This window comes from Hoplias malabaricus, chromosome 9, assembly GCF_029633855.1.
Source record: "Hoplias malabaricus isolate fHopMal1 chromosome 9, fHopMal1.hap1, whole genome shotgun sequence".
Classification (NCBI taxonomy): domain Eukaryota; kingdom Metazoa; phylum Chordata; class Actinopteri; order Characiformes; family Erythrinidae; genus Hoplias; species Hoplias malabaricus.
In genome coordinates, this window is record NC_089808.1 from 21,558,578 (window position 1) to 21,586,190 (window position 27,613).

General features: G+C 40.9%; 1 protein-coding gene across 2 annotated transcripts in view; it reads left to right on the forward strand.

Moving 5' to 3' along the window:
• The window catches only part of epha4b (eph receptor A4b), a 163,954-nt gene that overhangs the window by 120,754 nt on the left and 15,587 nt on the right, over window positions 1-27,613 (forward strand). For both annotated transcript variants that reach the window (XM_066680323.1, XM_066680322.1), the window contains exons 9-11: window positions 11,423-11,490; window positions 11,732-11,857; window positions 12,898-13,083. In XM_066680323.1, coding sequence (XP_066536420.1) covers window positions 11,423-11,490; window positions 11,732-11,857; window positions 12,898-13,083 — 380 coding nt within the window. The remainder of the gene's footprint in view (window positions 1-11,422; window positions 11,491-11,731; window positions 11,858-12,897; window positions 13,084-27,613) is intronic.

The following is a 27,613-nucleotide window of genomic DNA, read 5'->3' on the forward strand; positions in this document are numbered from 1 at the left end:
GTGGTGGGGGTTGGCTAAGAGATGAAAGGCTCTAAGTAAATGAAAAAGAGAAGAGACAAGGCATGGACATTAGATTTCACATTCATTTGCCCGAGCTGTTATTATATGATAAGGAAGTGATAGGGTTTAAGCCCCTGCGGCGTTCCAGCGCCACCGGCCAGTCGTGATTCGACATTAATGTGAAGAACCACTCGGGGTGATTAGAGCAAAAGGGGGAGCACCGGTTCCTCCTGTCCGGCTCCATCCAATTAACGGCACCGATCACTCGAGGGAGCATTTGGAATCAGCTGATCTGCCTAAAGCAATGCAAATCAGAGCCTGCCCCCAGCCACTGTGACCAAAGCATTACCGCCTGCTGCAAATGTGCAGCCGGAGATAGGCTCCTTCCTGCAATGTCATGTCCTCTCTCTTTCTCTCTGGACCCCCCTCTCCAGCTCCATGTACAGCAGTAATTGCCTTTGGATGCTGTGTTCTTTTCTTGTTTCTGTAGGGGATACAGAGCTGGCAGTTGGTCATTTGATTACTGAGCACTGACCTCCGAGTTTATCTTTATTACTGACACTGATTTTCAACGTTCACAAAGCTGCTTCTTGTGAAAATGTCTTGCAAAAGTAAAGTTCTTAAAGGCAAACTCCCCTATTCTTAGAGTTCATACAGAAGACATTGCTAGGACTGATTTTATATATTTATTTATTTAAAATGTTTTTAACATTTTATTTAAAGTGGCGCTATATGCTTTTGTGTAAGAAGCCAGCTGTAGCTTGTTTGTGATTGAAGTTTTGCAGCATTTTCAGTCTGAGTTTACATTCATACCAAGTTGGTACAGTCTCAGTTCATTTGGAGTCCAACTACTCCACCTTAAGTAGTGCATGTTATGCAGCAATGATCAGTCAATGTTACCCACTTGTGGAGCAGGAATAGAGCAACATCCTCATCTCTTTTCCTGCTTGTCAACTTTCTGAGCTCTATCCACTGTCCAAATGCCTCCAGGTGCCATTTCCTGAGACATTTCTGACAAAGACCATTTACAGAGCCAGGACTGCGTAAAAACACAAGACCTTTTTCCAGCATCATTCAAATGGTGAGGAATCAGTCTCTGAATTTTATAAAAACTATATTGGTTTAAAACATAGAATCAAAATTTGAGCTTGACACGGGTCAGTGGTTTTTCAATCCTACTCTTTAACCCTAACTCTAACTGGGAACAGGGGAATATCTAAAATATGCAAGACAGTGGCTCCAGGATTGAGAAGTACTGCTCTAGTTATACATTTATGATCCATAGCCAATCATCCAGAATCAGTACTTGACCTAAATGAATGCCATCAAGTCTTCACAGAAGTGTTTCAGCATCTAGTTTAGAGGCTTTGACCATGGGAAAGAAGGACAGACTACATCCTAACACCCCTAATCTCCAAAGTATCAACCTTTTGTCAACCAAGAATGAGAGAGTCTTTCTCTTTGCCCTCTACGTCTTGGCTGCGTCCGCATTAAAATTAAATTATTAAAAAAATGTTGCGCATATCCGCTGAGCTCATGGTTGTTTTGTTTAGCCGGAGCTGCCGCACATCTCAAGGTCACATGTTTATTGCCAAATGAAAGGCTGAGGTTGGCTATGTCGCGTTTTAAGACAGCGAGAAGCACGAGGTAATCAAAACGGGCAATTAAGCATTATCGGCGGAAATAGCCAGCACGCCTTGCCCTTCCAGCCTCTCATCTTTCATGCCTTTCAGCTTCCCCAGGCACAAAATGTCTGGAGGCTGCACAGGAGAGGAAGTAAACATTTAACACTGCCAGACGTTAAACACCGCAAGAAGAGAAAAGGGTCTGGGGTGGAGAATAGGGCATCAGCAAGATTGCACTGAGTTTATCATCAGGATGGCAGTACTTAGAGGAAGTACTCTAGGATGAGATCTATAGGAACACGTAACTCAAAAATGCCTCAGCTATTAAAATGGAGCAAAGGCTAATGGAAGCTGTGCACATTTTAACTTTCATTCATTATTAGTGACTGGTTTCATTTGAGAGAGCCACTGGGCAAAAAGTCAGAGACCACCCTTTCGTTGACTTCATTCCCAGGCTAAACGGATGCTAAGCCAAGGTAAAGACAATATACATTGCATAGAAGGTTCAAGAATTTTAGTAGTTTTTCAGGATTTTAGTTTAGCTACACTTTTAATTGCAACTTTCACTCTATTCAGAAGACCTGCTTCATGTTTATCTGCCAGGACAACTTCACGGTTCAATCTTCCAAGATGCTTTTTCTGCTTCTCACAATTCAAGTAATTCCAGAAATGTCCCATGGTGTTTAAAAGAATGTCTACGATTGTGCGGAAATGCAGTTCTAAGCTCTGCATATTTTAACGTGGAACAGTGTGTTTAAAGTGAAAAAATGATTGTTGGTTGACCGTTGTTTTTGTAAACACATTAGTTCATGATTGTAATCAAAAAACACTTTTTACAAAAGGCAGATGATGTTTCATCACCATCGGCTGGTCTCCAGTCTGTCTGCGTGCTGGAAACCAGTCTAATGTTTAAACAATTCCCCAGTGTCTGTAAATGAATAAATAAACAAACTGTCTCCTCTGGTATGCTAGTCTCTCTCTCTTTCTCTCTCTCTCTCTCACTCTCTTTGCTCATGGCATCTAGAGTATTTTTAGACAATAGAGAGAAACCCAAACGTTGAAAAGCATGAACCAAAATAAAGATATTGCTCTATTTGTGCTCCTTAGGTGGATAACATTGACTTCTTTTTGCTGTTTTGGATCACTTAATGTGGAAACTTGAGAGATGGCTAACTGCATTACAGAAAGTGCTACAAAACTAAACTAAACTGAAACGTGTTTAGTCAAAATTCAAAAATCACTGTTCCACCTTAAAAAATTCGGAGCGTAGAGCTGCGTTTCCCCACAATCATATACATTCCCCTTAAGATTTATACTTTTTGGGGAGGAGCCTATTTTTCTGAGAACAGCAGCAGTTTTTTTGTTTGATTTTGTTTGTCTTTTTTTTTCTTTTATTACCTTCTTGACCTTTGCACATTTGTTCAGACCTGTAATTGTGCCATAAAGATTTGTCTTCTCATAGCAGATAGACATTATTTTATTTTTTAATTTTAAATCTGCAGCAAGTGAAGCTTGATTTTACCTGGCAGATGAAAATGCAATTATCTGAGGTGCCAGTTTTGGTGGTCGTTTAGGTCTTGTGTGTGACAAGTCCCACTTTATCACTATTTGAACTGTGCTTTGGGGAGTTCCTGTTCACTTGTGTTCCTCAATTATTACATATTATGAGATTATGGAACATGGATCTCAACAGCCACACTGTGAAACAATGCCACTCAGTCCATTTTTCATGGGCTGTGGCCTCAAAAATGTAATAACAAATACTTAACATTGGTTTGGCTGTGAATGAAATTAAATTACAATTCTAAAACTACATTGTGTCTAGATTATTAAAGCTGTGCCATCACTGTTGAGTTTGAGAAGTGATTAAATGAGCCCAGAGCGAGAGCTGTTCCACATTTAGCATCATGCTAAAGGAGACATTTGACAATTGACATTTATCAGTGTTCATCCCTAATTAGAGAGTAATTCTATGTGCTTCCGTTACTTTAAGAATGAGGAGGGAAATGTTGAGACCTCCCAGTTGGCCCATTATCCCTCCATTATTAAGTAAGTCAGTCTTCTACATGTCATCAAATCCTCGCTGATTACCTGCTGACCTCCAGGCACATTAGATTCAACTATGGTCTCAGGTTCACTTGGATGTCCAGTGTATTAAATATTTGTAAAATGAGATCCATTAAGCCTTAGGACTTTGTCCAGCCAGCTTTGTGGAGATAACGCTGTGAAAAGGCAGTGCTAATCCAGGGAATATCTGAGCAGTTTTCTAGCGCTAAGTGTGAGTGAGATGGAGACAGTGGGCAAGGACGTTAGGCCAAGGAGCTTTTAATGGAGATGAATGCAGAGGCAGCAGGAGAAGGGAGGGAAGACTTGACCTTCCGCCCTGCTTCCGCTGTCCACTTTTACCCCCCCCTCCCCGCAAGCTACATACACACATGCAGCACTATATCAAATTCAGCTTCTCCGCTCAGCATTCTTTTATTAATCTAATAAAACCCTCCGCGTCCCATGAAATATACTGAACGATACAACTTGATCTATCACGTCGTTTTTTTTCCCGTCAGCGCCGGGCTCTCTAGCCAAGGTTGATCGGCTCCTTTCAGCTTTGAAACTCCACTCGGCGCGCCTTTGAACTTCCATTAGATCCATATTCCAGCCCGCTGCAGCATTCACTTTCAAAAAGCCTCCCTCTCCATCCATATTTATCAGGTTCCCACCGCGCTTCATAAAGGTATCACACTCTGTTCTCAACTATACGTCAAGGCCCTGCCATCTCCTGCTAGAGCTCAGAGGAGGACTCTTCCAGTGTTTTGATCTCAGTCTCTCATCCTCTCCTCCGCCTGTTTGGTTTTGTTTCCGCCTCAGCACTGACCCTAAAGAGTTTCTGTTCTAAATGTTTGTTTTCTTCTTTGTAAGGGAAGTACTTTTTCCATCAAGCTTGTCAGAAATCACACACTCGAACTGCTGGGCCTCGCCGAGCTCCTCACTTGCTAATGTGCTTTGCAGCAAGAAGAAGCCAACAGACGCTGTTAGTCTACTTGTTGTATTTGTATTACTGTATTTCTGCCGGTTTTCTGGTGGCAAACTTACATAAAAAGAGACACCTATTCCAATCCCGGAGGATCCGTTTCCAACGCCTGAGTTTGTGCCACTTGAATTAATAACAGAGAATTCTGATTCTAGCCTTCCAGAAATTGAACTGATGACCCCTATTGTAGGGTGCTTGAATGGGCAATAACTGCCTACATCTGTTTTCAAGCTCCATCAGAGGTTCATGGTTATTCAGGGCTACTGTAGATCAACAGCCCGTTGCACCACTGGAGATTCAAATCCCGATAATGGTTACATTTACAAAACTGTGGCATTACCCTAAGACAGTGGTTCCCAAAGGGGACACTGGGTTATTAGGGGTGGTTGGGGGTGGGGGCACAGCAAGGCAAATAGTGAAAAATTCCACTGTCACTTTATTTAGTTTTGTTCATTAAGAAGTTAGTTTTAGTCTTTAAAATAAAGACTAAATCTAGTGGAGGCTGAATGTAAAAATATGTACATGTGTGTGGCAGTCTGTTGGGGTGCTTGTAAAGTGAAAGCAATGTAGCCAGTGTCACAAAAAAACTACAACCAAAATGCCTTTGCCTTAAACCCCGTAGTGTGCCCTTGTTTTTGTTTTTTCCCCGCTGTATAACACACTGTAATCCATAGAAGTGTATGAAATTTCATGTTTAAAAGCTACTCAAGCCTCTTCTTAAAGCTATCTTTGCTCATATAACCTTGTGCATAATAGTTTGTTTCCTGAGTGTGTGTTTTTGTTGTAGCACCTTTGCGAACTTGTGGTTTGCCGTTGGTTGTTTTGCATCAGTGAACTTTACACTCCAAATGTGATCAATAGAGGTGATCCTTAAACATTGCTGAACGTGGGGTGTGCTGTTCTGTCTCCTCTCTTCAATAGCATTGGTATTCTGCAGCCAGCCTGCGTAGCCCAGAGCCTCATTGGCAACTCAGGTGTCGGACAGCGTCCAAGATCCAGATATTGAGATAGGAGGTGAGATAAAGGAGCAAAATGGTTTGAAAAAGAAGTGAAGGGTAGAAAGGAGTGGAAAATGAAAACACAGGGCAAAGGCAGAGAGAAAATAGGAAAGGGAAGTGAGGAGATTGAGATGAGGACAGGAAAAAAAGACTGAGGAAGCACTGGAGTTTAAAATGAGAGAGAGAGAGAGAGAGAGAGAGAGAGAGAGAGAGAGAGAGAGAGAGATGCTGAGGTTTGGAACTGTAGGGGTGAGTGCCCCAAGAGAGAGGAAGCCACAGTGACTGCATGAAAAATGACTCACGATTGACAGCATGTTAGAGGCAGAGACTAAATTGATATGCAAATTGAGTCCACAAGTATGTCGAGAGAAGAGAAATGGAGCCAGAGAGAGAGAGAGTTAACATGAATGTGAATTGTGCTGAAGCTGCTGAGGTTCAGGAGTGGCTCTGTTTTCTCTTGTCAGCGTTCTACAGCAGGTTTGTGTGAGGTGACCATTCCAGGATAGTACAGAACGTTCCTGAGCTTGAGAAAGAAACACAGCGTGCATTAAGAAACTAAAAGCTTTGTTTTCAGGAAAGAGAGAGAAAAAGAAAAGAGATGTTTTACAGCTCTATGAACTGAGCAAAGTGCAGTAGACTAAAAACCTTCCTGTTCTCCTGTGCTTTTGAGTAGCGTTGCAGTTAGATTGAATTAGAGATGTAGATCTATTTATTTTATTTTACTATTATATATATATATATATATATATATATATATATATATATATATATTTTATTATATATATATATATTTTATTTTGCTACTTTAATAACTGTTCTTTCTTTTATTCCTGTTTTATTGTCTTTTATATTTTAATTAAGTTTAAATTCTACTTGGATAGCTTTGTAATCATTTACATTTTTATTTTTATTCTTATAATATATTCTGTTTTAATTCTATTTTAATACATTGCCTAGTGAAGTAATAGCTGTTTACATTACAATATGAAGCAAATTTTATCTGCAATGTACAGCTGCATGTTCATTCATTCATTCATTCATTCATTGTCTGTAAGTGCTTATCCAGTTCAGGTTCGCTGTGGGTCCAGAGAACACACCACACTCCTCACAAGACAGTCACTCAAAGTGGGACTCGAACCAGGTCCCTGGAGCTGTGTGACAGTCAAAATTTTATTCAAAGTAATTTTGGAGCGTTTCTATTGGTTCATTGGTTTATTGGCCCATACAAACATGGAGATGTCTGTTTTTTATTGGAGAGTGATGCCATATTTACACTGATCAATCACTAAATTAGGAACACTTGCACCAACACAACACACACTAACACACCAGCACCATGTGATCACTAATCCAGTGATCAATGAGTGTATATAATTCATTAAATAGCTCCTTAGGCTGATGCAGGTTTATCATAACAGTAGCCATTTCTGCTTTATAGGTTTTATACATTTTATAACCTTAGGAGCCATAACGGTCTCTAATGAGAAGCATGTTTATGTTGATGTAAGATCCTTTCTTGTATTGCTCCTATCCAAGATAATCTAATTTTATTTAATGTGAGGTTCTGTAAGAGGTAAAACAGCTCTTTAGGAACAAAATATGAAAAATAATCAATTTAAAAATGTCAAGCTTTATGAATAGATCCTTTGTGGTGTTGTGTGAAGGATTTGCTTCTCCACTTTGAAATCGCTGTTTCCTCTGATCGCACTTGTCCATTTCAAATGTATTCCTTTCGGAAACCGTTCACCTCCCAGTGTGTTTAAATCACTCACAGTGTAAGGAGAAGAAAAAGGAGGAGAGACAAAAAGGACCCTAACATGAAAGAATCTGAGATTATCATTTTGGAGATGGGTATGAAATTAATTGTGAAATTGTTTACCAGCAGTTTGAAATCAGACCATTTATAATTATTATGTAAATGTATTCAGCCACTGTGAAAAACACACAGACGCACAAATGCATGCAAATGTTCACTTGCTCACACACGCATTAATCTGAACATCTTGAATGTTTTTGTTGTGTGTGTGTGTGTGTGTGTGTGTGTGTGTGCGCTAATGAACAGAACCCAACCTACAGCCATTTTGTTCTGTGCTAGACAGTGCTATTTGACATTTAAATAACTTTATACTGTAGGATTACTATTCGGTTTTATATATAAACAGGAAGATTTCAAGGTGGGTTTGTGGAGCGGGGTCGTGGGGATTTGGACTCTCCATAACCTTCACAGTGCCAGAGTAAACATGCAGGAAACATGAACAATTACTGAAACATTTCATACTGCCTAGGACTCGTTTAACCTTCCCCAAATTCACCAGAATACTTTGAAAGTGACTTACTATCCCATTCCACCTTAAAAATGAAGCTGTTTCTTCCAAGTGCTATGCTGAGTTCTTCAAAGTTTCAGTTCCACCTTAAATGTTGCCACTATATTCACATAGTCACACTAACACCGGCTTATATGAGCTTTTCAGTGAAGCCATTACAGGTGCTTTGATGAAACTAATGCACCATTTAAGGTGACACAAAGCTATAATCTGGTGAATGAACAACTAATTTGGCTTGTTATTTTCTTCTATTCCACCTTAAAAGCTGCAGCTGTAATAGAATTAGTGTTGTTTGCCAGCTGATTTTTCTGTTCCACCTTAAATTAAAAAAGTAAATTAATAAAGCTAAATTTGGGGGCCATCGTTATAGTTATTCCACCTTAATTTCTACATCTGCATAATTAATATATATGTCTGTTTTTTCTTAAGCCACAAACATAAAAGAGGGCGAATAATATTTTGGCTTAATGCCATCAAATCCTTACAGTAATGGTTCTTCCCAGAAATGTAGAGGAGGGTGCTGTAAGAAGGTGGGTTCTTCTCCCCCCTCTTCTCTCTCACACAAACACACACACACACACAAAGGGATCCATCAGTCCAGCCAATTAGTGGTGTTTACACGATTTCAAGCCTTCATTTAATCAGCCAAACAAAATCAGCATCAAACTGGAGTGCTGCTGCCGTGCTCACATCTCATCCCTCTCAGCTCCCAAACTACAGCCAGCCCCAGCCAACTAGCCCTAGCCTGCCCACTCTCTAACCCTGGCACAGCTACCCCACTACCCCTCCTGCTCCTCATTACGGCCAATTTAAGGTCCAAAAGCCCCCGGCTCTTCTCTGCCCTCCACCACCACCCATACCTACCGTGCATGTGGCCAGTCCCTCTCTCTCCAGATCAAAACCCATGGAACTCAGCCCCTGAGCCAATTACAATCAGCAAATGATTTTTAAAACGCGCTCACACTTGATTGTAATGAGAGGGTTTTTACTCTTTCTCCTCCGACGGGCTGTCATTAATAATTCCTGCTTTGATTAGTAATGGGAGACAAGGAGAGGAGGATGGAGGGAGGGAGATGGACGGAGGTGAAGTGGTATTCCCTAATACGGCGTTTCATTAAATATGCGCTGTGTAAATGCATACAGAGATAAGCAAGCCAGGACACAACATGGGGTTAATTGGGGGGAAATTGTAATCAATGGGTAAAGAATTGATGATAATCCAATCCTGAAACAAATCTGCCCTATAATATAAATAGCTTTATATTGTAACCTTACATTATGCAATTTTATGTAGTTAGTGTATAGCACGTCTGTGGCGTAGTAGTGGAGGCAAAAGTACTGGTATTGTTTCAGTTTTCTTTACAATCCTGATCCATCTACAGGATTTCTATCCTTTCCACTGCATTTCTAAACTTAATTCCATGAGTTATGAGCAAGTCATTTTTGCTCAGTTTAGCTGAAGTCATTGCCGTGTCCTGTTTCTTGGTTTGTGTCTTTGCTTCAGATGTTATGGTAAAGGAGAATAGTGTGAGGATACACAATGGTGTGTATGGGTTTGTCAAACTGAGCTGTCCTGGAACAATGTCCCCCACCCTTGACTGTATTCAAGAGCCACTAAAATATTCCTCTGTTAGTCTGGTGCTACCTTAAAAACCCCAGCTTCGGTTCACAGTTTGATCTACTAAATTAAAGGACGCACAAACAGAGTTAAAATACTGCTCACTACTGCATTTAACCTCTGCTAAATTAAATTGAAGGCTCCAGTATTGAAAATTGTTTTGGCTCCTCCTACCTGTTACATACACACACAGCACTTTCTCTCTCTCTCTCTCTCTCTCTCTCTCTCTCTCTCTCTCTCTCTCTCTCTCTCTCTCTCTCTCTCTCGCTCTTTCTCCTCATATACACGCGCACACACACACACACACACAGAGACCTTCTGAACCGAGGGATATTCACATTGGTCATGAGTGGCTTTTGGGCTTCAAATCTATATCCAATGCTAATAAGTGAGCTAATCCAGCTAAAGTTAGCAGACACTACCACTGGCCCTCGTTCATCAGTAACTCAAAAATCCTTATTCTAAGACTTTGTCATTACCTCTGGCCATTATAGCCACACAGCAACTAGAGAAAAGCACTTATTACCAGAATCGATGTCTACCGTTAAAAATGGAGCTGATTCGGCTAGTTAGCAGGTGTTAACTGTTCTGTCACTGTTCAGTAACCGGTCAAAAACTTTATTTTAACACTTCAAAAAATATATCATCATCACAGCAACACATGAAAAAAAGGTGTGTCTTCATGCCTGTTTCAGCTCACTCTGCTGAGTAAATTCTGTCAAAAATTAACTCTTGAACCGCTCTCACTCTCTCCCTCCTACTTGCTCACTCTGCCATGATATCTGTACCGTGAAAACCGAGCTAGATTATTCTTGTAGCGTGGTAAACAACCATAAGCTATGTGTGGTAAAGCATTATGCATTTCTCATGAGAGATAGACCCCATGGTTCTGAAGTTGCATAGCCAAGTTTTTCAGGGGGGAAGGAACAGGAGCTGTGAGAGAGGCACTGTTCTCTCTACTACATGTTGGAGGAGCCTCACAGTGTTTTTGTAGTTGTCATTAGGTAAAAATATTAAATAGTGTTCCTTTTAATTGCCAATGGCTGACTTGATTTTTAAGTAGGAGGTTGCACTGAAAACATAGACAGTTGTGCTGTTTTGGAAAAAATGAAACCTTGGTCTTAAAATCATTCAGAAATTGTTTTCACATAAAAGGAACGAAGAAACCAACTAATAATACAAGCAATGCATGTTTTATGAATATGTCCAAATCCTGCTGATTTTTTTTAAAAACAAAATTCCATAACATTTTTACAAACACAAAACTAATCACACAAAAACTTACAAAATAACTACAATGCTTTTTTTTTCCCCATTTCTACATTTATTAGCTGTACATTTATACATTTCCTTATGCTACAGTATCATATAAATCAAATACCACATGCAAACCGAGACACTGATATGAAGCACCAATGCTTTTCAAGGGCTTAAACCCAATAAAGAGGGTTATGTATTTTGAACCCTACCTTCCCATTGTTGAAATGCCAGGATACACCAGTATGATAAATGCTCTGCAACCGAAGGTGCTCCGGCAAAACTAGGCATGTTATTTGTGTGCCTGCAATAACCTATAAGGGATAATGAATACTTTGGGTGTGTAACAGTGAGCATGCTCTAAGGTTAGTGCCCACTGTATTGGAGCCCATTTCTTTTTGAGCTGAATCAATCACATCAACAACTCCCCTGCATCTCCCATAAGCCTCTGAGCCTAAACTGGGGTGTGTCACAGCACCATTCTTAGCTTTATAGCATCCAGAATAGGCATCCTCAAAAATTTTATTCTACAGCTAACATTTTACATCTTTTTCCACTTTTATGTGTTGCAGGCATTGCGGCTACATCAAAGCCAAGCAAGACCCGGACGAAGAGAAGATGCAGTTTCAGCACGGGAGAGGTAAAGACGGCAATTCAATTCCAGCGACACTGTGCCTTTATAGATTGTCAAGAAAATGGCTTTGTTTAGAGGTGGCATAAACCTAGAAAAGAGGCTCTTTTCAGAAAAAAATGGAATGCTTTCTTCTTTACCACCCTTTTTTTAGGAGACCATTTGCGTTTATGGCGCACAACTGTCCAAGCATAAATAGAAATCTAAAAGTGTCTGTCACAGAACTGAGAGCCTCTTCTTATGATTGCAGTCAAGCTGCCAGGGAGCAGGACCTACATTCACCCACACACCTACGAGGACCCCAATCAAGCTGTCCGGGATTTCGCCAAGGAAATTGAGGCTTCCAGCATTCGTATAGAGAGAGTCATTGGTGCTGGTGAGTGAAATAAAACATTAGTCTGTTTACTACAGGGCTCAGCTGACATTCTTATGAGAGACCAATTTAGTTGTCCCTATTGTCTCTCATTAACATTGAGAAATGTGACTGAGCAGGTATGATTGTTTGCTGAATTAATTATTATTCTAAGACCCATTTAGTTACAATCTGTATTTTTTTATTTAGTCATGACTTAGGAGAGGTTTCGCTATGACAGAATTCAGAAATCCTGAAGTAAATTATTAAGCAAAGGTACAAATATAGTAGTAGTTGGCCAAGATAAATTGCTAATAAGCATTGACCCACTTAAAGAAACACTAGGTACGATTTGTTGTTTTTGCTCCTGGGCTCCCCCTACAGTTGCAGAGTGTAATTCACTTTTACTGTGGGGGAAGGGGTGTTGTTTTGATCCCTCAACCTAAAGTTACGTAGTGCAGTTTCAGAGGTGCTAATTTCAGAGTAGTTTATTTTGCGTTTTATACATTTTAACTGATGCTTAGCATTGGGCCTGGTGATCTAAAGATTATTTACAGCTGCCCCAAAATGTCTCACTCTGTCGACCATGCTTTTCATATAAAAAATTCATAAAAACCCTCTTTAGGAAAGGTGGACATACAGTGTAGGTATTACAGTATTTATATTATATTATGAACCTGTGCAAGTCATTTTAAAATATTACCTTTACTACATTAGCATTATCAAGGACCTGAACTAATGCAGTCATTAGACAATTAATGTGTGCCCAAGAGTTTTTAATTACAGTGTCTGTGTCCTCTTATCTTGATACACAGAACCTTGGCTCTGCTTTGTGAAATCCACAGCTCGTTCTGAATACTTGCTCACCATCATAGATCTGCATTGAACATATCCTTTCATTCGGCTCACCTTGAAAGTGGTGTTTTTTAGTCATATTTGTGCAGTAACCATGACTGTGAACCTGTCTTTTTAAACACCCTACCTCTCTTTTCTAGGACCTTCAAGTCATTCGATAAATAATTTAACATAATCTTATCATAACCTGCCGTACTTATTTTCCGCAGGAGAGTTCGGAGAGGTATGCAGTGGCCGCCTAAAACTGCCCAGCAAGCGGGAGATCTACGTGGCCATCAAGAGCCTGAAGGCTGGCTACTCTGAAAAGCAGAGGCGGGACTTTCTAAGCGAGGCCAGCATCATGGGCCAGTTTGATCACCCCAACATCATCCGGCTGGAGGGAGTGGTCACCAGATGTGAGTGTTTGAAATGATGCAGAGGCAGGAAAGCATACATAGAGCAAGAAAAAACATTTTGCACGTCTTGGCTGATGGATTAGAGGTGGGGTAAAGAGAAAATGACAGAACTGTGCAAAATGTATGATTTATACTCTCATGATCCAAACCCAAACACATTCATTGCTTACTATTGACTTAGACACGCTAAACATAGAAGCCTGTCAGTAGAGTATTTAAGGAGCTTTTTTGGTCCTAGTACCAGGAACCAGGTACTTATTAGGACCTGCTCGCTCTGGGTACCAAGAGAGCCAAATCTGGACTATCTGTGACATATAAACCTTGCAGAATGCTGATTGGCCAAAGAGAAGCATCATTCAGCATGACACAATGCAGACACCCAGCACAAACTCCTCATCTGTAATATCTCCAAGCTACAGTAGCAGTCACCTTGGCATTATGACTCCAACTGCAGTAAAAAATATGCTGTGGTCTTTTGAAGATATTCAAATGCTCCTTGGATCAGTAACCCATATAAAAACACTCCAGGTAGAGCTGGATGGTGCAACAAGGAATAAAAAAACTACTGATCTGCCTGAACTGGTATGCAGAGCTGTGTTCAGTCCCAAAAATGCTTAATACGCAACATTTTTAATGTTTCTGCCATTGTAGGCCCTCGTAGGCTCTCTAATAATTTTGCAACATCATCAGCTACATTTCGAGCAGCATCTGTTGTAGTAGAAAATGAGCCAGGACTCAGGGACCAAAGGTGAGTAAATTATAGCTGAGCAGAGTAGGTAACACTCAGTGGAAAAAGACCATTCGAGTACCAATATAGCTGGTGCCCCATGTGAGGATGGATATACATTTCTCGTGTCTATATGCACCAGATACAAGTCCTTGAGAGTGAGGTCATCTTCTTTCCTTGAGGATTTGTCCAGCTCTGCTGGACACACAGCACAGAGGTCTGACTGATTGTTTAGCCTTGCTGTAGACTGGCCTGTTCCGTCATGTATTTGTATACTTCGTTCTAGATGGGAACACAAGCTCAGTCCTCAACAAGCTAGCTAGTTTTCAGCTCCAAGTGGCGTTGCACATGTGGCATTATCTGCTTTTTGAAATGTGTATACACACATCTGGTTCTTTCACATTCCTTCCTCGCTGTTTTATTTAGTCCCATTGTTTGTCAGCTTATGTACAGCACCCATGGCATATTTGCATCTTGCTTAGTTCTGCCGCTTCTAGGGGAAAATCTTCGTCTCCAGCCGTGATCTGGCTTTTCCATGTCATTTCTGGGCAATAAAGGCACGTGTAGGATTATAGAGATCTCCCAATGTGCTTTTCATGGCACATAATGCACATTTCCTGATCCCCGTTTTACCTATGGAGCTCAACAAAAGCTCACATGCATATGCATGACCCCATTAATGTTAATTATTTAAATAGTTAATTGGATGTGTTTTAGAGTCATAAATATTCAGAGGAATGCATATTAGCACCGTCTCGCACCATTCTTTCTTCTCCTTTTTTATTTTTATTTTTTCTCCTTTCCCTTCATTCCAGTCCCTAATGCCGAATGCAAATGCTGACCTTTTGTTAGCACTGGTCGGTACGGTTTGTAGAACTATTACCCGTGTAAATCAAGCTTGCTTTCCATTTCAAAAAGGCAGATGCTGCCTAATTGCCACTCTTTCGCGAATAAGTGGTGTTTTTAATGCATTATGGAAATAGAGGAGGACGTGGCCCAGGCTGCTTTAAAAGTCAGGGAAGAGGTGTGAGAGGAGCTTAATTGCGAGTAATGAAGGCTAACAGCATCTAGGGAGCTACGACCTGTGGTAGAAGTGTGCCATTTCTTCAGGATCCTACAGAGAGTACATTTGAAGTTGAAGCTGAGGGATGTTTTTGGGCAGGTTATCTGTGTGCGTTCTCACTAATGATGAACTGTGTGTGTTTGTTAGGGTTAATGAATGGTTAATCACTTGTCTACTGAGGGCTATAGGCTTAAGTTTTCAGGCGACCGCACTGGTAGCTCACAATTAGTAGCTCACATAAGAGCATGTTTATGAATGAGAAGCATTCATTCATAAATTGTTTGATTTTCAAAGGAAATCTGTAAGGTTTTTGTGTTGGATGAAGAGCAGAAATAGCCTCAGATGAGCCACTGAGCTAGAACTAAGCAGGCAGCATTAGATGCAAATGAAGACTCATCCTCTTACATGTACTCTTTTGTTCTTATTGGAGGATGTGTTGGCATGTGTGTCATTCATTCATTGTCTGTAACCGCTTATCCAGTTCAGGGTCACGGTGGGTTGCAAGGCAGGAACACACCCTGGAGGGGGCGCCAATCCTTCACAGGGCAACACATACACACACATTCACTCACACCTATGGACACTTTTGAGTCGCCAGTCCACCTACCAATCTGTGTTTCTGGACCGTGGGAGGAAACCGTAGCACCCGGAGGAAACCCACGCGGACACGGGGAGAACACACCAAACTCCAGGTCCCTGGAGCTAAGTGACTGCAACACTACCTGCTGCGCCACCATGCTGCCCAACCAGTATCAGATAAATATGCTTTCATTTTCTTCTGGACCTAGCTAAGATGCTGTTCACATATCTCACTGCATCCCAGAGATTGTCTTCCCTCCGTTTTTGAAAATGTCCCTGTCCAGAATACGATAATGGCTCCATTATTATGCCAGTCCAGTAAGGGGCCCAAGTACATCTGACAGAGAGGCATAGAAACACCGTGACACCTATAATTGAATTATTATGTCAGGGCAACACAGGCTCTGCCTTCTCAATCATGTTCTTAAAATTGTTTCCATGAAAAGGATTCTACGGCAATATGTGTGTTGACAAGTTTGTTGTTTTTTGCATAGTGTAATATCAGTTTTACATTACTTGTTCATAAGAGCAAACCTGTTTCTTCCAACGGTCCAATTTACGTTCACAAAACCTTTACAGGGATCTCATGAAGCACAGAACTGTTCCATAGTAGGCAGAGCTTTTCTGCCGAAATGCAGCAGATGTTGAAACTATGGAAAAAGGGAGCAGAATTAGAGAGAACCGGTAGAGGAAGGTCCCAAGAGATATGAGAGTGAGCAGTGGTCAGTCTGTACGTCAGTGTATAGAAGAGCGGGCATGTCAGTTTATCCATATGTGTCTGGGGGGGAGAGCAGGGGATGTGAATGAACACCCATGCGATACAGAGCAGATGCAATTTCACACATCACAGCCCATTAGGTCAACGGCCGGAGGACTGAGGAGAGAAAAAGAAAGGGAGAGAAAGTGAAAGCAGATGAGAACAGAGTATCAGCTCAATAAGCTTCTGCTGTTCACCCATCTGTAACAGTCTCTTCACAGCTTGGTTTCAGACGTCAGTGTCCAGGCAGCTCACCACAGTGAAAACGAGGATAGACAAACTGAGTAAGACTTGACTATTAGAACGTATTGCATTTTATTTTGTAATTATGCCGTTATTAGTGTGATAGTTTGAACTCAGTTCTGGGTCTTAATGAAACATCTGTGACCTGCTTTGGTCAAAACACCTCAAGGATCAAACACCCTGTCTAAATAGCCCTGTTCAGAACGGCCGGTTTCAGCAAGTGCCTGTTCCTTTAAATGATAATAAGCCGTTTACTGTTCACCCTGACCCCGAGCGCACAGCAGTGAGGAGTGAGGAGCAGAAGCTTGGGTTTTTAGCCGTTTCCGCTCAACTCTCTTTCTCATTTGTTCTCCTTTTCTCCATTTTTACTCAGTGTCCTTCCCCATCTTTGGGCACTCTTATAAGCATGGGTCCAGCGCTGTGATTGGAGAGATGCAGATGAGGGGGCAGAGCAATTTTAAACTCTCTGCATTCTACTTAAAATATAGTAAAATATCAAAATGGTTCGTTTTGTCCCATATTTACTGATTAAGGCAGCCCACAAAAACTGACCGGGTAGTCTTCTTTTACTGTGTGCGCGTTAGTAGGCTCCCAACAGTCACCTTAATGTGCTAATACACAGATTTTTTTTTTCCATAATATCCTGCATAGAGACAATCTTGAAATTCAATGGTCAGAATTTGCTTATGAACTTCAATATTGAAAAAGCATCTCTGAGCATATAATCCTTTTAGAGCTCCTTCAAGGGGGTAAAAATTATGGTAATGTATGAGAATGGGTTTTTTTAAGCATAGGCATGGAGGCATAATTGTGTGTGTGTGTGTGTGTGTGTGTGTGTGTGTGTGTGTGTGTGTGTGTGTTCATCACAAAACTGCGCATTGCACAGCCGCAATCACTGCTTTTATCCGAATAATGTTTTAAACCCTCACTCAGGCTTTGATTGCCCCATTCTTATGCAGATTGCTGTGACGCTAAAAGAAAGACTTGAGAATGGCCCTTTCATTTGTTCTTCTCGTCACATGTCAGGAGGAAAAAAACACACAAGAACACGGCTTATCCCTCCTTATCGCCTCCATCTCCTTTCTATACAAGCTCAAGAGTCAACTAATCTGGCAGTATTCAATTTGTAGGAGGCTTGCTTCCACCATGCTCCAGTCAATAACATTCCTGTTTCAGTTGTTATATTTTTTATTGAGTCTTATTTTTGAGTGTTTGTCAACGGAAGGCAGATCTTGTGTAAGTTTAGGACTGGATCTTTTCTGGGCATGTGTTAACAGATCATTATTATTAGTATATTATACCAATAAAGTGTATTAGCCCTGCTCCAATCCTAGCCTTTTGTAAAGGAAAATTTATCCCAAAGTAAATAGGCCACTTATTGATTTATCAATAATTTTACACATTGTTAATGTTTGATGAACTTTGACATGTGCATTTGTGTCCTCAACCAATACCACTGCTACTGCAGATCCAAAATAGAGGTTACAGCTAGCTCTGTAGGCTATGTAATAGCATGGCATTTAAATGAATGCAGTCTCAGCTGATTTTCTTATATATCTTATATATATCTTATATCTTATATTATAATTTTTATTTTTATTTATTAACTGTTCATATTTGAGTTATGGTGAGTTTCATCTGCTTATTAAGTGTGACGCCACATGTGACGTTTCGGTCCCTTGTCATACATTTGTAAGAGGTGTGTTTACTGTTTGAATAAAGCTGAATGTCTCAATCAATTACGTTGTTTCAGTCCAGGAATCCAGAAAAAGTAATACATTAAATGTAAAAAGACATCTTTTCACAAAGTAGATTTTAAAATATTTAACGCGCTGAAACTTTCAAATCAGCTCCAGTTTTTTTATTGAACTTTTTTTTAATCTTTGAACAGTACCAGCTATCATTTATGTTTATATTATATATGAGGTGTACAAATATGTTGTAATACAAAAATCAAACTTTCTTCCGCTCTTTTGTCATATGGCAACTGTTACACCGTATTCCAAATAGCAATTGTCATATTATATTTTATAAAAAACTTTTAATCTTTTAATCTTCTAGATGAAAACTCACTTAAGAACAGAGCAAATGCAGCACTTTTGTCCTCAAAGAAGCCATAACTTCCATGGCCTGCTGGATAGGAAACTGGGTGAAGGTTGCTGGTTAGATCCCCAGAGCCAGCAAGTCATGACTGAAGTGCCCTTAGGCAAGGCACGTAACCCCCAATTACTCCCCGGGCGCCATGGCTAGGGCTGCCCACCGCTCCGGGTATGTGTGCTCACTGCCCCGTAGTGTTCACTAGAGTGTGTAAATGTGTGTTTCACTGCACGGATTGGGGTAAATGCGGAGAATAAATTCCTCTGTATGAAAGCACAATGGCCAGTAAAGTGACTCTAATTATAATTTCTCTAATTGACCAATAAATTCTCACAAATTTCAATATTTTATTTATTTTTGACAAAGGAGCAGGTGAAATATATGTTACCAAAAAAACAATGTTTTAAAACTTATTTGTACATGTAATAACTCAGCTTCACAGCCTGTTCTGCTATAGGTTTAATAAACAGAGGGGCATCTGGTTTAATTTATAATTAGTTTTAAAGTAATTTGCTAAGCTAAATTGGATTGGTTGTGCTACATTTAATTTTCCTTTAAAATTTGCAGTAGGAATCTGCAAGATCTACAGAAATGCTAGTATTGTTATGGTCAGATCTTCAATATTACAGCACTCGAATTGGGATAAGGGATATATCAGGATGTCCTAACTTCAGAATCATATATGATGAATTAAAGCTTCAGTGTTCTAGGCCTCATCTACCCCCATGAAACACAGCTCGAATGGCGAATCACTGCTAACTACATTATATGTCGTTTTGTTAAAAAGCCATTAAAAAAACAGAGAGAGAATCGATAGGACACTGGAGTTAAATAACAGTCCCTTTTGTTCCCGGGTTGCTTGTCTTACAAGCAGGACGTGGGAAAGGCTGCAAGGGCGGCAGCCTGTTCGATATCTTTTTAATCCTATGAGATACTCCCTTATAAATCACATCTCCGGCAGCCAGGAATAAAATAAGTCATTGGACATGAAAATGAATTCACTTTTAGAGGCCACCGTTAACAGGGAGGTTTGCTGCTTGAAAGAGAATATAGGGTGTACAAGGTGGCCATTTTCTGGACCATGACTTTAACACCTGCTGTAAAATCAATAGTCCATCTGCAAGAGCGGTCATCACTCTGGAGGGTGAGAGAAGAGGCCAGTGTTGGTTTAGCCAGTTAATGGGGTTCATCTGCTGAGGAATGCAGATATGAGCATGTACTTTTATGAGCCCCTTTACCTTGTTACTGTACCTTGCTTGTATATGATTAGAGACTGTAGTCCAGCTTTTATTGCACAGACTGTGTTATACACCTTCTATGCCTTTATCAGTGGTCAGTCTCCGATCTCAGAGGCGTTCTTGGCAGACAAATGTGTATGGAGAAATAAATCGTACCCTATTTTAAAGGTGCATTACCGAACATTTTGCCACCAGAGGTCACACGAGAGCACCAGCTTCTCTTATCCAAACAAATATGTCTTATTCAGCAATTCCCTTCCATTCAGCTTCCCCCCACACTCCACCTCCCTCCCATCTAGTTTTCCCAAGTACTCGGAGCACAGCACAGAGCTGGAGGTCACACTGACCCAAACATTGCACATGCAAATTATTGTTTTTTTAACACAGAGAAAGGTAAATATCACAGAAAAATGCTGTGAAACTGCCCTGAATGACAAAGGAACAACACAGAGCAATGGTACATTTTTTAATTTAGAGCACACTTTAAAGTTAAACGGGAAGTCCCAATACGAAACTAAATTCTGTGTTGTGTTCGATGAGGCTGCATTTAGAGTCTCATTAGTTAGTTCGTTTTTTCACATTCAATCTTAAAACGGTACTGCTAATACTGTGTGTTTTAACACTGAAATGACACAGGTAAATAAAACACTAGGGTCCGCTAGCTCACCACATGGCAGCAGGAGAGAGCGGGATTTGCCTGACGAGGAGAGATAAAGTAGAGTCAGTGAAACCAAACTTTCCCAGTCCGCCATCACACCACATTAGCAAGGGTAACGTGTTTCTGGGAGAATAAAAGAAGCCTGTGAGCCTTTCAGCAGCTCTTATTGCACTTTTCCACCAACGAGGAACCAGAACAGTTCCCGTTCACAAACCTATCAGCACGTTTTCACCAGCATAAATAGATTTACAAAAGTAAATTCCCAAAGAAGAGTTGGTTCTTCAGCACAAACCATGATGTTGTCCATGCCTGTGTCAATCTTAAGAAATTCCAGAAAGAGCCCTGAGCCTCAAATAAAGCTTTATTGCGCAGTGGTGTTGGACAGGTCATTTATAACATGTTAATAAATGGAAATTAAACAGGAACCTCCTTTTGGGTGTTTTCTGGGGCTGTGTTAAAGGCGCGTCAAGGCATGTTGGCTACTTTTCTCCACTGTTCTCAAGCTCAGAACTCTACATTTCCACACATGCATCATATCTCACTCTGATCTGAACCCGCTGTAAATGAAGAATGAACATTGACCCTGTCCTGACTCTATTCGTTTATCACTGGCTCTGGCTCTGGGGCTAAATTTCAGCCACAGCAACTCTGGAACCAACACTTTATTAAAGGCCGTGAAGAAAGTGTCTTTACCTCGGTGGATGGTCATTTCTCCTGAAATTTCACTTACTTGAATACAGAAAACTTTGTGGGCGGCCACTTTCTCGTCTCCTAGGGAGGGTAAAACAAACATGGGAAGGGCAAAAATGTCCACTATCTTCTTTGTCTGCTCAGGATGCCTTTACTTTTCTATATATTTATATTGAAATTAGTCATTTAATGTTTAAAGTCAGTGATAGTTCAGCTTTATTTGTACATCCATGAAGTCCACAGTGATCTTATGAATGCAATGAATGACACATAGCTTATTGCTTATAGCTGTATGCCTGTATATGGCCACAGTAACCTCAGTGTTTTTCAACTTTTTTTTTTTTAAATAAAGCTAGTGAATATAAGCACATGGGCAGTGTTTCCAATAAAGTAGCCAGTGTGCAGACATGCAGGAGCATGGATTGTAATAAAGTAGACAGAACTGTATAGAAAAGCAAACGAACCAACAAATGCTATGAAACTGCAAATTAGATCTCTAACTGTGTAGTCTATCCCTTTCTCTCTCTATCTTTTTTCTCTCTGTCCTGCTGCACGCAGAGAGATAATCTTTTCTAAGAAGCTTGCTGCAGGCTCATGTGGAGCCGCGGTGGTATTGGGTTGCAGCGATTCAGGGGCCAAGCATCATTTGCCTTTGATTACAGTGGGCCCAGTGTTCCTGTCAGGTGCTTATTTTCCTCCGCACTTAGGTGTAACAAATATCTGGGTCGGATCGGCTCTGGCGGGAACGCGTTTATTGAGCAATTTCCGCCCGCAGCTACGTCCACATTTCCAGGCATCTCCCTGCCTCTTTGACAAGGCCTCCCTGCGACAACTTTGTTTACAAGCATATGCTTCAGAGCCACTGCCCTGGATATCAATACACCCGCACACCTGGAATTACTCTTCCCAGCAGAGAGCGACAGCTCAATATTCTCGGCCTGCGATCCCCATCCTCCGCTGCCATCACTGGAGTCGGAAGGAAAGCGGAAAGTGTTGGTCTGTTATGAACTGGATTCCACATCTCAGGCTGTCTCTGACATGTTCCTACATGAAATGTATATATGCCTTATAGCTCAGTCTTAAAGAACCTTTCGTGTGTAATCATATCGCCTGATTCTGAAAAGGCATTACATGTCAAGCAGCATTTATTACTGCCCTGAAGTGCTGTGTTTGTCATTTCCTCTGAATCTGGCCCTAGATCCTGCTCTTATTGAGGTTCTGTACCTCAGGCCATCCAGGCTCAAGCTGGAACTAAGATTGACGTCTTTCCTGCAGACTCCGTCTAGTACGATTGTTATTACAGTTTACAGGGATGTCCCGATAATATCTGATCACCATCAGCTACGTAGCTGTATTAAGCTCTGATCAAATTCCAAAGTGGTTGTTGTGCAGCAGCGTGGAGCAATTTTAAAGTGGAAAATGAAAAGGTCAACATCAACAGTGCCAGAGAAACCAGCTGCTTATTTTCTGTTTCCATGTGTAATAAAACAAGTAGAGAACTTGAAGGAAAGTTATTGTTGTACCTTGTTTTATATAAATGTTTAAATGGGACATATTCTCCTCTTTTTCCACAAGGGAACACAGGTCTGGGTCAGCGTTCTCCCCCAAACTAAACAGCTCTGTTCAGAACTGCCGGTTTCAGCAACTGTTCCTTTAAATGATAATGAGCCGCTCGCTGTTCACTCTGACCCTGAGCGCACAGCAGTGATGAGAGAGGAGCAGAAGCTCGGTTCTCTTTCTTCTAAGTCCTCATTTTCTTCACTTGTCTCCGCGCTCGTTGTGCCTGTTTTGCTCTGTTTAACCTGGTCTTTGCGCTCTTAAATATGTGCGTGGGTCCAGCGCTGTGATTGGAGAGACACAGATGAGGGGGCGGGACAGTTCTAAAGTCTGCACTTGTGGCGAGCGGAGCAACATAAAAATGTCCCATTTTAGCCCATGATTTCTGACTTAGGCGGCCCACAGAAAACTGACTGGGCGGACTTGTTTCACAGTGTGTGTGTTGGTGGGCTCCAGATCACCAAATTGAAATGCATATTTTTTCATAACGTCCCTTTTAAGCAACATTAATGCTGCCTTTGTGTTTTTTCTTAACATCTATACAGATGTTAACTAGGTACAAAAGTCTAGGAGTGTTATGGGTCAAAACATAAGAGAAATTAGATTAAATTTACTATGTATAATTACATGATCAATCGTGATTCATTAGTACAATCAGCTAATAGCTTTTGTGGCACCCAAATCATGTTTCAGTGGGAGAGAGGGGGAATGAGTGAGAGCCTTGGGCCAATAGTGTAAGGAGCTTTACAAAACCCTGAACTGACTCTTCTTTTGTTTGGAGTGGACTTTAAAATGAGAACATTTCTTTACAAGTTTGTGTGCTTTTTTTTAATGTGTTTTTACTCATAACCTTTAGGACCTCGATGGGATAATTTGCCATGTCAGGTATCTGGGCGCTGGCCTGTGTGATAGCAGTGTGAACTAGAAGGGAAATTACCACTCCCCTCAAGGTAGCCAGAGATTACTGTCAACAGTAAATCTCACCCTTTCTTTCACAGGCTTTTATTTTGTCCTATTTTCTTTTTGTACCTCAGGCGTTTCCGAGATGTTTAATCAGTGTCTAATGCAGAGTTAAACAGGTTTATTTGCCGTGCCTGGCTCTCCACACGCAACCATGGACCACCGGTGCCCTTTCAGACCACTTAGCCGAGTGCTTTGATAAAGAGGTTTCAAAATGTCGTTTTTGTAAGAAAACCTAATAGCTTTTTTTTTAAACTGAAATATCTGTTTGAAAATCTGAGCTGGGGTGGGATTAAAAATCCAGAGTGAGTTTGTCTCCCTTCCAAGTACATGTACTTAGGTTAAAGGAATACTACCTTTATAATTACTAATACCTTAATAAAAATTAATACATACCTTAATATTACAGCTTCAAAAAGACTGTGATGCTTCACTGAGCTGTGAAGGGAGAATAGAGCCTCTGTCTTGGCAGAAACTGCATTATTTAACTTGTGGAGGAGGGTAGGAATCCACCCCTACTCACTTATTTCACTACAGTGCTGTAAAAATGAGTTACACTATGACGAGGCCTATCTTACCTAGAGTTCCTTTAACTAATTTTACCACATTACAGTTCAATATTCAGTGCAAGTAAATATGTACAGTTTTTTTGGACTACAACCGTAGTCCAATCCGTGGAGGTGCTGAAATAGTCTGAACTCCCTGGATCTGAAGCTTTGGGTTTCGCAACCTGGGCGGTCGTCCAATCAGGGACCTGTCCAGCCACCTGCTACCTCAGGATCAGTGTCTGTCAGGGACGTCTCATGCTTCTCTGTGATAAAGCAGACACGCATGCAAGGGGACATCAAATGTCCGGTGGCTGGCGTGTGGTCCTAAGAGCGCTTGTGGCACTTGGGGTCAGCTGACAGCTACATTACTCTGCAGTCGAAAAGTAAAAGGGAATTGGATTCCCCCCTCCCCCCTCCCCCCAACCCCCTTCTCCTTCTTGGCTTGAAGCGGAAGGTGGGGGGTGTCTGGCAATACATCTATCATGGTGAGATAGTGATTTAATTTGGGCTGATGTACAACTAGGCTGGACGCTGCAGAGATGCTCTGGCAGGGCTATTGACCTCCCCTCAACAGAGAGGTTCGCACACACACACACACACAAACCTGACCTCCATCTCCACAACACATATTCCGGCATTCCGGAGCAGATTCGAGCCATTTATCAGCAGTGGCACGGGCAGTATTTACACGTCCCTGAGAAAGAGACATGGACAATAGCTTTACAGCTGAGCTGTAACGTCTCGGCTAAGCACATATGAGATGGGAGCCATGTCCGGGTCTATCTATCTGTCTGCCTGCTTAAAGCAGTGGTTCAGCAGAAACGCCATGACATGAAATCTATTGGCGATTGACGATACTATTGTCTCAGGCTTTGTAAAGTTTGGTTTCGGACCTGTGAGGATAGTGCTGTTAAACTTAAACGTAGAATAAACGTATCAGACGGATTAACAATCCACACACTGCATATATCCATATAAGTCATATATATATATATATATATATATACATATGACCACACACATTTCAACTTTCCCTGTACCCTTTCATTCAGTCACTTGAATCCTCATGAAGATGGTGGTGTCTGGAGGATGATGGAGGAGACGTGATGTGAGTTCATTTAAGCGAAGTCAGACTGAAATTAAGAAGAACTGTGGTGTTTGTGACATACTCTCAGAGTGTTATTCAGAAGATAGTACGGAAACTGGAATCCCTTCTTATGGCAGAGGCCATCCAAAAATGTCACAAATTACCATCAACAGATTGTATTTGTTACATGAGTCATCTGTGTACTCAATTGTAATTTTAGAGAGTATAATTTCTTACCACTAGGGATAATACAATTTGACCTATCTATAATAAACAAAGGTTTGTAAAATCATGTTGCCTAGGCAGATGAAGTTTGAATGTAAAATATATTTTTTTAACAGTTGTGTCATCTGCACACATTATTGGAAAACATATTTGAAAATATTTGAAAAATAATTAACATAAATAAGGAATAATAATGGGCCCACAATAGATCCCTGAGGGACCCCACAAAGTAACTTGGATTGATTAGAATAACAACCCTCATCACAAACAAACTGCCTGATTTTTTTTAAATATAGCTTATTAATTTATTGTAAGTGGTATTCTGAAAACCATACAGTACAACATTTTCAATAGAAAATGGTCATGTACCATAAGCTTTTGAAAGGAATATAAAAATACTAAAGCTACATTGCCCTTGTAGGTGCCATATAAAACTGAAAAAGCAGACTTTAGACCATTAAACTGTAGACACCAGATATATCTTGACTTTTCATACACTTGGGATTTTTTCCACTCATCCATCATTTTAGTGAGGTTTTACGGGATATGTTGACAGTTCCTCCTCCAGTACTGGCCATACATACCCACTCATGTTGGCCTTCATGTGCCTTTCTGCTGCTACTAAGTCAGTAGCGCAAAGGGCTGGCTTTTTACGCCTCCCTGTCCTAGTGAACTGATTCACATTGGCATGGTTTTCCACACGCTGCTGCCACAGTTTAACCAGGGCAGGCATAGCGTGCCACGCCAGGCAGACACTTTAACATATGAGCTGCCACATTAGACACACATACAGCCCAACGGTCATGTTTTGATTTGCAGTGTCAGATCCAGCTCTGGATCTTTTTTGTTTGATTTTTGATCCTCAACCTTTGAATAGCTCAATTCATACAATCATACGCAACTTACCAACCTTCTTTGATTCATAATTCGTCAGCTTCTGACCACAGGAACACTGTTGACGAGGTATTGTGTGGGTGGTGAACAATGGTCAGCTCAGCAGTGACACTCATAAGGCAGTGCTATAACAGAGCATGGTTGCAGTCCTGTGCTCAGAAAATGGCCAGTGGCCAGGGGCCAAATCATACTTAAAATAGCAACTGTAATATATGGCCAAAAGTATGTGGACCACTGAGCATCAAATCTAGTATATGAGCTTCTTGGATATTTAATTCCAAAACCATGGATGTTGATATAGAGCTTTAATGTAGAGAGTCAGAGTAAATTTTGCCTCTTTTATATGACAGAGACTTTGTAAGGGGCCTTAAAAGGAGCACATTTAAAAATTACATTTTTATTGGATTTGCACATTAATGGGAATCTGGAGTAAATACCAAACACCGATGTGTGGTATAATACAACCCATTCAGTTTTTGTGGGCTGCTTATGTCACAAACCATGGGACTATACAAGCCATTTTGATTTTGTGCTGCATGTTCTATAGAGCACAGGCACTTTACAATTGCCCCACACAACGCTGAACCCGTGTTTATGTGAGAACGCACAGACGAATTTAAACAGAGCAAAACAGACATGGAGAAATAAGTGCACTGGATAATAACAGAAAAAGAACAGAGAAGAAAGAGAACCAAGCAGAAATGGAAGTTTCTGCTCCTTGTTTCGCGCTGCTATGCACTTGGCGTTGGGGTAAACAGCGAGCGGTTCATTATCTTTTAAAGGAACAGGTTCTGAGTATGTCTGTTTAGACAGGGGGGAGAAAACTGGCTTGGGGTTTGATCGCAGCAGGTCACAGATGTTTCACTAATATCCCAAATACCCCAATACACTGTTCCCTTGTGGACAAGTGGGAGAAACATATGTATCTTTAAAGCCTCTGTATTTTGAGGGAAGGTTACGACAACTTGAAGTATGTCTATATTAACGCCATAGCCATAAAAATCACTAAGCCACAACTCTCTACCAGGATAGCAATAGTTTCACAGTTTGTTCCCAGCCATTTTAGACCTCTGTTTGCTGCGTTTGTAGTCCCTACTTAGGTATATTTTCAAAAAGGGTAGTTGTTATTTAGATAAATAATCAAGGATATGACTTTGTAATTAAGCAGGCTGTGAATATATTAACCTGTAGCGTATGTGGGTTGAGG